The 9689-nt window shown below is 40.5% G+C and overlaps 1 protein-coding gene across 1 annotated transcript; it reads right to left on the minus strand.

The window, feature by feature from the left end:
• Positions 1 to 1864: 1864 nt before the first annotated feature.
• LOC102210787 (receptor-transporting protein 3-like) lies at positions 1865 to 3979 on the minus strand. The gene is made up of 3 exons (XM_005728401.2): positions 3760 to 3979; positions 3262 to 3433; positions 1865 to 2466 (listed from the first exon to the last, which is right to left on the minus strand). Exons 1-3 carry the CDS (start codon positions 3773 to 3775, stop codon positions 2127 to 2129), a joined length of 528 nt encoding a protein of 175 aa, XP_005728458.1. The 5' UTR covers positions 3776 to 3979; the 3' UTR covers positions 1865 to 2126.
• Between the last annotated feature and the right edge of the window lie 5710 nt (positions 3980 to 9689).

A 9689-nucleotide genomic window follows, 5' to 3' on the forward strand; every position in this document is an offset into this window, starting at 1 on the left:
CGCGTTCTCCCTCATGTTGTGTGGATCTTCCTGTGTCTTCCTGCGAGTGTTAGTTTACTTTTCCCCAGTTAGTTCTGTATTTCCTGTATTCTGCCGTGCCAGCATTAAAGCTGCTTTTGAGTTCATCCCCGTGTCTGTGAGTTTTGCGTTTGGGTCCTCATCCTGCCTGCCACACAGCAACCCTTGACACTTAGTCCTGTAGGCAACCATAGTCTCAATAAATGCCTCACCAGGCAAGTTTTTATTATTAATATTAGTAATTTATTTACGTATTCATTTATTTCAATAAACTAACAGATACTGAAACTCGGGATATTTCATGTTCCTATTCTGGGCTTCTCTGTTCGGGCTGCTGCCCCTGCAACCCGGCGGAAGTCTCAGCTGACTGCAGGTTGATCAGTGGTTGTTAATCAACGGCCATGAGAATTTGCATAATTATGATGAAGGAACTGACCTCACAGCCCTTTGTTCCTTCAGTGGGCTGGTTTCAGTCATTGTGCAAATGTACTGTTTATAAGGCTGGGGAAACCTGCTGTCAGCTGAGACTGAATAAGTCACTTGGATGAGTGACGAAGCGTTTCTCCCACTGAAAACGCTACGTCCACATGAACAGAATCAACTTCTGGACAGATAGGATAAACTGAATCAAATGATAGTGCACTATCACTGCTGCTCATATCAGGAAGTGCATCCAGTGCAAAACCTGTGCCAGGTCAAAAGATGCAGATATGGGAAACAAAGGAGCTCCTGCAGGAGTCAGGAGAGTGTCCTGAAGTGTTACTTATTACCTGACATAAACAACTAAATATGAAGTTGAGTTTTCTCATGTGTTCCTGATTCTCCTGTGACTTTCCTCTGCCCTGTGGCATTCTTATCTGAAAGCACTTCACACCCGTGGGGAATTTTCTCCTGTGTATTTTGTAAAAACACCCCGGAGCACAGTCACCGTCAGCAAAACTGCTGCATGTCTGTCCTGATAAGCTCTGTGATAACTATAATCTTTGGCTCATTCCTGAATGTTTGGATGAAGAAGAAAGCTTATCAAACTTTTCTAATTGTTTTTACCCAGTTTTAGAGCTTCGCAGGTGATTTTTACTGTTGTCTATTAATTTCTAGTAAATTAAGGGGAAATAATATATATTTAGTATTATGTCTGTATTAATGATGCTTTGGATGCATTTTATACTTGTGCCTCTGTGTTCTGTGGTTACACAATATTTGTGCAAAAAATAATGAATGAAAATAATTGAAATGTTTGTAAATTATTCTTTGAAAGTGAAAATATGCTCTAAACTTTCGCTGTTAAATATTTTTCGCTGCTCTCCCTTTTTGACTTTACACGGTAACAACAATAGTAAATGAAAATAAATGAAAACAATGGGAGGTGCTCAGAATAGGAAGCCTGAAGTCATTGAACCAGTATTCGTGCACATGTATGTCAGTTTAGTAGTTCAGGCTTTAACATTACTGTGGACTCGAACTTCCTGTGGTGTTTTCTATTTTTATGTGTAGTTGAAGTTTATTATCACGTTCCCATAAAAAAAATAAAATAAAATCAAGGCCAGCAGTTTTGTAGCTCAACTCAACATAATGACAGTGCTGGATTTTTCCATATTTGACTAAATATGTGACTAAATTTGTGTTACGTGCAAATAAATCCTTCCTGAACCAAATCTCGCCTCTCGTCAGATATCTTGAAACATCTGCAGGAACTTTTTTTGGGCAGTTCTTTTGAAGGATGATCTAAATTAATTTCAGCTTCTATAAAATCCCATCCCATAAATCCCATTTATTCTCATGTCTATTTCAGTAAAAGATGAATTCAAGAAAAATAAAAAATAGATCGGAGAAACCCAACTTGATCACAATTTCACAAAATTTTATTACTTAATTAGTACAAATACAATACAATAAAAAATATAGAAAATTTATCATATCTGGTGATTGGTCCTGTTTTTTTGTTGTTGTTTTTTTACCCAACCAAGAACCTTCATAACAATAAAAAGCCTTTAAACTTCAAATTGCTGAAGAAAATTTCATGTGCAAACTGGAAAAGGAGGCTGTCATGGCACTCACACTTTGATAGACACACACACGCACACACACAAACACGCATGCACACACTTCTAGCTGTCCTCCTGACAGCAAATGCCCATACAGCATGCCTCACACAGGGTGTCCTCGTGGGGTCTGGTCCGCACTACGGTGGACTCTGTGGATGACACATCGTCGTCATCATCATCCTCGCCGTAGCAGTTCTTCCTGATTTTGGCAAACACCCTCAGCAGAGCATGTTCCACCTCATTCTCGGAAAATCCACCAAGCTCAAAACCATCTTGGCACCGACGACAGGCCTGACCGAAGGGCCGCATGATCACCGTCCCGCGGCCCCTCTGAAGCCGGTACCGGAACAACACCACCACTCGTGCTGAGGGCCAGGTCTTTCTGCAGGACGCACACTGAAATCTGTGGAGAAGTGATTAGATACAGAGCACAGAGTTATTTTCAGCCTAGTAGTTATCACTAACCTTGCTATCTCAGGGCAGGCGTTCACTTTTCCCATATCGCAGCTGCTTTATCATATTGCTCTTCTAAACCGTATAACTTTCCAGCCAGATGACTTTATAGGGGAGGGTGGATGGGGCCAGTATGGTTGAGGTTGGATGGAAGGATGATGACAAATCACCACAGGCCAAATCAGTCCTTTTCCCCTTCTTTCTCACGCTTATCATTTGCTTATTGAGGTGTGACTGCACGTAGAGATAAACCACGAGGAATAAGAAATGATAAGACTTTTTGTGCAATCCTCAGTTCTGTTTCTAGAAAATGAACTGCTTCTTTCCCCCCTTGTTCCTCATTAATTAAATGAACGTTGTGCTTCCTTTGAGTGGAAAACAGACTAGGAGACACACAAGGCTTTAGTGGGCAGTCTGGCACCTTGTGGGTCCAACTTTCTTTCTGATTTTAGGTTAGAAGAAGAAACTCGCTCAGGTAACTTATTTAACCAGGTGGCAGAACAAGTTTCTCTCCATTTGAGTAGACTGCTTTGTGAGACAGCTGTCACACAGACATGTCATCAGATCAGCTGTTTGCTCATGTGGACAGGAATGGGTGGAGATTGCGTAACCATAGCAAGGAAATATTTGTATCTATGTCTCCTTTGCAGCATATGTATTAATATTTTCAGTGACTGTTACCTCACACAGGCTCTATTTGAAGGAAATTAACGCAAGAAATGTTGAGAGTATTCAGGGAACGTACTTTCCACGGGCACAGTGGGCATAAACCTTCCAGCCTCTTTTCCTCTCGTCCTTGGTGACTGTGTCTGTCTGGCTGTAGCTAAAGTTGAGAGTCCACTGGTCTTCATAATCAAGCTGATTGTCCTCATACAGCAGGTCATTAAAGACGTCCAACCATAAAGCAGGAATCCATTCTGCACAAAGGAGTAAAAAAAGAAAAAGAAAAACTAAGAACACAAAAACAAACTAAACTACACAACATCACTGTCATTTGGATAGAAAAAAGCAAAAAAACTAAGAAAAAAAAAGCAGACAGTGAAAAATAAATGTAAAAAAATCATCAAGCTCATCAAAAAGCTGTTTTCCCCTCCTTGGTTTTAAATTAAGAAGTTTAACGCTGCTACTTAAATGCTGACGCAGCAGCCATGGTGATCAAAACAAACACTGCAAGAAATTAAAAAAAAAAATTTTTTCCCACCTCAAATTAATAAAATACTCAATGAAATAAACGATGTCTTACCTGTGGATCTGCCCATGCTGCTCGGCTGTGGATTAACTCTGTCCGCTGAGGTGAAACGTCGACGTGAAATAATCAGCGTTTGATTCGTGAATGTTGACCTGCAGGCAGCTTCTGTATATATGCTCTAATATCAGCTTTGGCGTGGAATCGAAACTTAACATCAGTTTCGTTTTCCCTTCAGTCTGTGCGAAAATATGACGCAGAGCTCGCGAAACATCAACAACATAAACAAAGTGTTTGCGCCACAGTTTGATCCCAGTTTTCCTGACGTTTGAATATGCGTGCCCTATTTTAGAAGTGGATTTTATGAATAATCTACAGCACTGAATCATGCACAGAGTCGTCAAAACATTAAAAAAAGGGCAGCACAATAATGTGAGACTCGGTTAAAAACATGATTTCATTTATAGCAATATCAGTGAAAGTGTAACAATAAACCTCAGAATTACAAGATGGGAGTTAACAACAGTTTATTTATTTATCATTTTCCACAATTGATCAATTATTTTACCCTCTTCAAGAGCTCCTTTTGTATTTTTTAATTTTATTGCTATCAAGTCTAAGGAAAAACACGTTTAGTCGCCTTCGTCAGTGGATAGCGTTTATTATTCGAGGTTTTTGTTACATTTTGAAGAGATTTGCAAACTATTTTAAACTTCCGCTAAGGACACTTTCAAGTTCCGCCCAGTAGAGGGCAGTATAACACAGATAGCTAACACCATGCTCCACTGCTGATGATCCTCTGGAGCTCAGTGGAAACAAGGCTTTAAGGACTCTGGACTCCTGTCATAAGATGGTTTCTTCTAAGCAGGATCAGCTTTCCATTACGATACGTAAGTGTGGTTACATATAACATATTTAGTATGGCTGGAAAGCTGGGGAGAGGAACCACATAAGGTCGTACTGATGACTCTAAATGACCCCCACAAAAGTCACCTGCTAAAAACATCCACAGATATTTTCTGTCTTCAGTGATCAGGGTACATTTCTCTAAATCCAGTCATAGGTCGAACTGTCTCGTCAGCCTGTTTTGTGGCAGATAGCCATCATTACATCGCTGCATGTTTACACCTTTAACATTCTTAGTCACCTGCTGGTCTGCAGTTTCATCCTGCAGCCCACATATGACACTTTGGCAGAGTTCAAGTCAGAGTTATTAGTACAAACAGAACCTCTTGAGATTTGCAGTCGTGGTCAGAAGTTTGTATCCACTCATTAGTGACTTAAATCTTAATGTGATCTTGAGCTTTTGATAAATTCTTTGAACTGTTCTTTTTCCAGGGTCGAATGACTGTATATCACACATCTTTAATAATAATTGAGTGCACAAGTATTAATTTATTTTGGATTTTCTCTAATCCCCACAGGATCAAAATTATATATACACTCACTTTGGTCTTTTAGTAAGTGGTGCTGAAGGCTCTATAGTGTACTTTAATTTAAAATAGCCAAGAGCTGTAAACATCGCATGACTGACTACAACTGGCAGTTTCTCTTTGCAATCATAAAAAGGATTTGCGTAACTGCACTCACTGGATTGACTGATACTCAGAAGAACAGGAAAGTTCAAGATCCATTTCCAAACAAGTACTGACTCCAAGATCATCAGTTCATACATTTGCAAGTACAAGTTTATTCAGATATGTCGCTACTTTGCCAAGGTCTCTGGGAAGACCCAATCTGTCACCCTCAGTGACAGGAAATTGGTTTGGAAAAAAAGCTATTGTGCCAAGATTGACCATGAAGGAGAGGCCACGTGCCTGTCAAGCATGGTGGTGGTAGCATCATGCTGCAGGGCTGTTTTATTGCTAGTGGTACAGGTACAGTGCACAAAGTGGATGCACTTCTTCAGCTTCTTTTCAAATCTAAGGTAGGTGTTGGGTGTACCAACAAAACTGGTTTTGGATTGGATAAAGCAGATTAACCTTAAGCTTTTGGCTTTTCAAAACACCAACCTCAACCCTCCTGAAAATTTGTGGACTAGGCTGAACAGCATGTACGTGCCAGTAAACCAACCAATCTAAATGAACCCTCCTGCAAAGAAGAGAAGTCAAATATCAAGCCAGAATAGAACCAGAAGCTTGTTGTTGAAGTGCAACTTTCAAAGGTGCAGAGAAATGACAAAATATTAGTGGGGCTGTATGTATGGATACTTCTGACTCTGTATGGATTAGAGAAAATCCAAAATAAATTCAAACTTGTGCACCCAATTCTTGTCTTTTAAAGTTATTAATATTGTTTGTGGTACAATCTTTCCACTTTGGAAAAAGAACAGCTCAAAGAAATTATTAAAAGCCCTAAAATTACCATGGCATTCAAGTTCAAGGTGAGTGTCTCTAAACTTCTGACCACGACTGTGAATCTGAAGCACGTTTCATGTCTAATAAGGTTCATCCAAAACCACATTATAAAGGTCTGAACTTCACTTAGGAGTCAGCAGCGATCCGTGAGGTCCTGGAACAAATCTGTCTTGTCTGGTGACATTCATGTCCAAAGGTGGACCAAGCCCTCTAAAATATGTCATATTACCTGATATAAAACTATATTTAAAACCCCCCAAAAAATAGTTGTTAAAGGGAAGGCCTCGGGTGTTCTTGTTTTCCTTTCCTTTTTGATTGACTGAGCAGCAGCAGGTCACAGCAGGCGTTGAAAGGCATCCAGCTTTGATAAATCAGCCCCTTGTTTGCTCAGACTTTGTGTCCGTCTGTCTGTGAAGTTATGCACATTGTTTCATAAATAATCATTACCATCACGTGTGACAGGTGGTAATAATAGCGTTAAAACGACAACACCTGCCCAAAGTATGCAGTGGCGCTGGTCTGTCATTTCTCTGCATCGCACCAGGAACACATACTTACTGTAAATGAAAACGCTGCACTCTCATTGGGGACTTTCCTTCTACCTGAGCTGTTTATAGTTCATAACAAGGGCCCGCCCAGTACTAAAAATGAACAGAGTCTCCTTGGAAGGCTTTAGGCGTCAGGCTTCAGGCTCTGGATGAAGCAGAAACGCACACAGTCACACGCCAGTTTGTCAAGCTCATTAAATTAATTTTAGATCCAATTAACAGGGATTATGCAGGTGTCATCTTTTGGAACAACATAAAAAATATAATCAGGTCATTAAACACTCGGATGTACCAATATTTATCAATATTTATCATCAGACCCTGGGTAGTAATGGTGAATGCAGTGTTGCATTGTTAGCGTTAGACTCCACGTTTACTCAAACTCCACAGAAACACAGCTCCCCCCCACACAGCCACCTACAGTACAGTGTACTGTACAGCGTTGGGCACCTTTCCTCTCGGCACAGTGGTGTAAAGATGACCTCAAAGCCTCTGGCTCCAGGGAGTCACCTTATACTCCGGTGTGACATTACATCGTGAGAAAAGCATGCTGGGAAAGCTCACAGAGAGCAGTGTGGAGACAGACAAAGAAGGGCACACTCAAAGAGCAACCTCCTCTTATTGTTGCTCCTAGAAAATGGTGATTAAGTCTGCACTGGAAGCTGCAGCAGACATGGACACACGCGGTGATAAGACATGAAGTCAGATACAGATACTCCTGATTTTGACTCATATCACTCTGTTCTGCACTCTGAGACTAAAGGAAAAAATGTGACTATGAAACGGTCACAAAGAGAAAAATGCCATGGTTTATTAGGGTCTCCTAGCAACACAACAGTACAGCCTTCATGTTTGTTTGACTGATCACATGACGTGAACTTCGCGGTGGTTTTGGGGCTTGTGGGGCTTTTAAATTGCTTCGTATTATACACACAAGCACAGCACCAAGAACATAAATGGGATGGACAAAAATGAGAAACGCCTCCTATAATGGCATAAACACAACTGTGACATTTCTTTACCTTTTGCTCCCAGGAGGGCCAGCCAGTCGTGAGCAATGGTTCTCTGTGCTTTGTGAAGGTTTTTCAAAGTTTTTCCTTGGACATTGGCTGCCTTTTCTCTTATTTTCAGTCCAGTCCTTGTAACTGGCCATTTTCAGAGAGTCTTGTTTGTGTTTTTACTTATTATACTTCTTAAAACCGACGTATGAATCAGCATCGGCGTAAAAAGGCATCCCTAACTCAAGGGATGAACCTGTGTTGTGTTTACACTTAACAGAGAATCAAGGAATCAATTCTACATTTTCTTTAGACATTTTATTTGGAGAGGTATTCTCAAAAACTAATTAACGGGAAAAAAAGTTTATCTATCTATCTATCTATCTATCTATCTATCTATCTATCTATCTATCTATCTATCTATCTATCTATCTATCTATCTATCTATCTATCTATCAAAAAAAAAGGTCACAGGATTTCTTCATCTTCTAATTCTACTGTCAATATTGAAGAAGCCTTGTCGATAAAGGTTTTTTGAATTCAAATATACCTGACACAGCCTACTAAGCCAGCCCTGCTAAGGTGCAAGCTTGGATTTAGCTCCTGTCTGGACCTGCATACCTGTTCCAAGCCGGCTGGGTGACTCAAGAGAGGGAGGAGATCAGGGGGGAAGAGAGGGGTTGAGCAAGGAAGAGAGAGTGTGTAAAAAAGAGAGAGGGAGCGAGAAAGCGAGAGAGAGGTTGGGTGTGGTGAGATGCCTTGAGCACATTCCTGGCAGCTGCCGCGCCCTGTGTTTCAGCGTCTTTGTACCTGCTAGTGTTTGTTATCAGAAGCCGATCATACTTTCTCTCATGGCCCTCACTTTGATTTCACAAACATGCATATAGTATGGTTTCCCTTGTCTGCACTCACACAGCTGTATGCTGTATGCACTTCTTAAGTCCATTGTGCTTAAAGTGCGAGCTCAGGAATATGGCCACTGCAGCGTATGTGAGTACATGAGTACTTTACAGATTAGGACATGGATGAACAGGCAGACACTCAAACAGGAGACACACCCTCGGGAAAAGGACTGAACATAAGCCATAACTCTGTGTGTAGGTGTGTGTGTGTGCGCGTGCTATCAGGGGCCTATCAAAGAAGGTGTGTTCTTTATGATAGATGATAGATGATTTAGGACAAAGGACAGCCAAAGTGCGCACCAACACACACACACACACACATTTCTACCTGCACAGCACTTTGTTTAATGTTATCACTACCGGTGCATTCGAGCACAGGTGGAGAGCCCAGAGAGAGTGAAAAGGCAAACAAAAACAGACAAAAGAAAAGTTAAACTGATAAAAGACTGAAACTGAATGCATTTACTTTGTATCAGGAGGAAACACATCACAATAATAATTCATGTTTTCAAGTTTCAGAAAAATCCAAATCCAACCTCATCTCCAGATGATGGGTGGCAGAAATGACCCTGGATCCGTGTGGGATTTGAGGGGTACAAACTGTTGGTAGTGCCTGCACAAACGACTTTGTTACAGTGGACTCTTATAGAAATGAGAACTCTGGAAGTCTGCTGAGTCAGCACTGGTGTTTTGCCATGGAGAAAAACAGCACACTGACTCATTTACAAGGATTCAGACAGGAACACGTTCTCCAAAGAAACCACTTTTTCCTTTAAAGCAGCCAATGTAGCATTTGCAGAAGACAAACTTCTCCCTAACTGCCCATTTGGTGTATTTTTGTGAAATGAGGAATCCCCGATTTAAGGGGATGCTGTGGTTTTAGCAGTTACAGTAAAATGCATTAAAGGTAGCGAGGAAAGATCTTAAAAACGGCAGCATAACATCTGATCGTGACAAAGCAAATGAAGCTGCACACAGCAGAATTGTCTTTACTTGAAAAATGCTTCACATTTTGCCTCAAAGAAATGAAACAGGATCAATTAAATTTTTGGTTTTAATGTGCAGTGGACTAGGATGTGTTACAGGAACTTAACATGGTATAACAAAATAAAAGAGCAACATTTAATATAAGTTAAAAGCACTTTACTTAATTTTATATATTAAAAAAAACATCCATCCATT

The sequence above is a fragment of the Pundamilia nyererei genome, unplaced genomic scaffold (genome assembly GCF_000239375.1).
Source record: "Pundamilia nyererei isolate P.nyererei 1_Seehausen unplaced genomic scaffold, PunNye1.0 scaffold00028, whole genome shotgun sequence".
NCBI classification, from domain to species: Eukaryota; Metazoa; Chordata; class Actinopteri; order Cichliformes; family Cichlidae; genus Pundamilia; species Pundamilia nyererei.

Excerpts from the sequence above, each read along its gene's own strand:
- LOC102210787 (XM_005728401.2), bottom strand. Across the intron at positions 2,467-3,261 it reads GCCCACTGTGCCCGTGGAAA|ATTTCAGTGTGCGTCCTGCA; the intron begins GTACGTTCCCTG and ends ACTTCTCCACAG.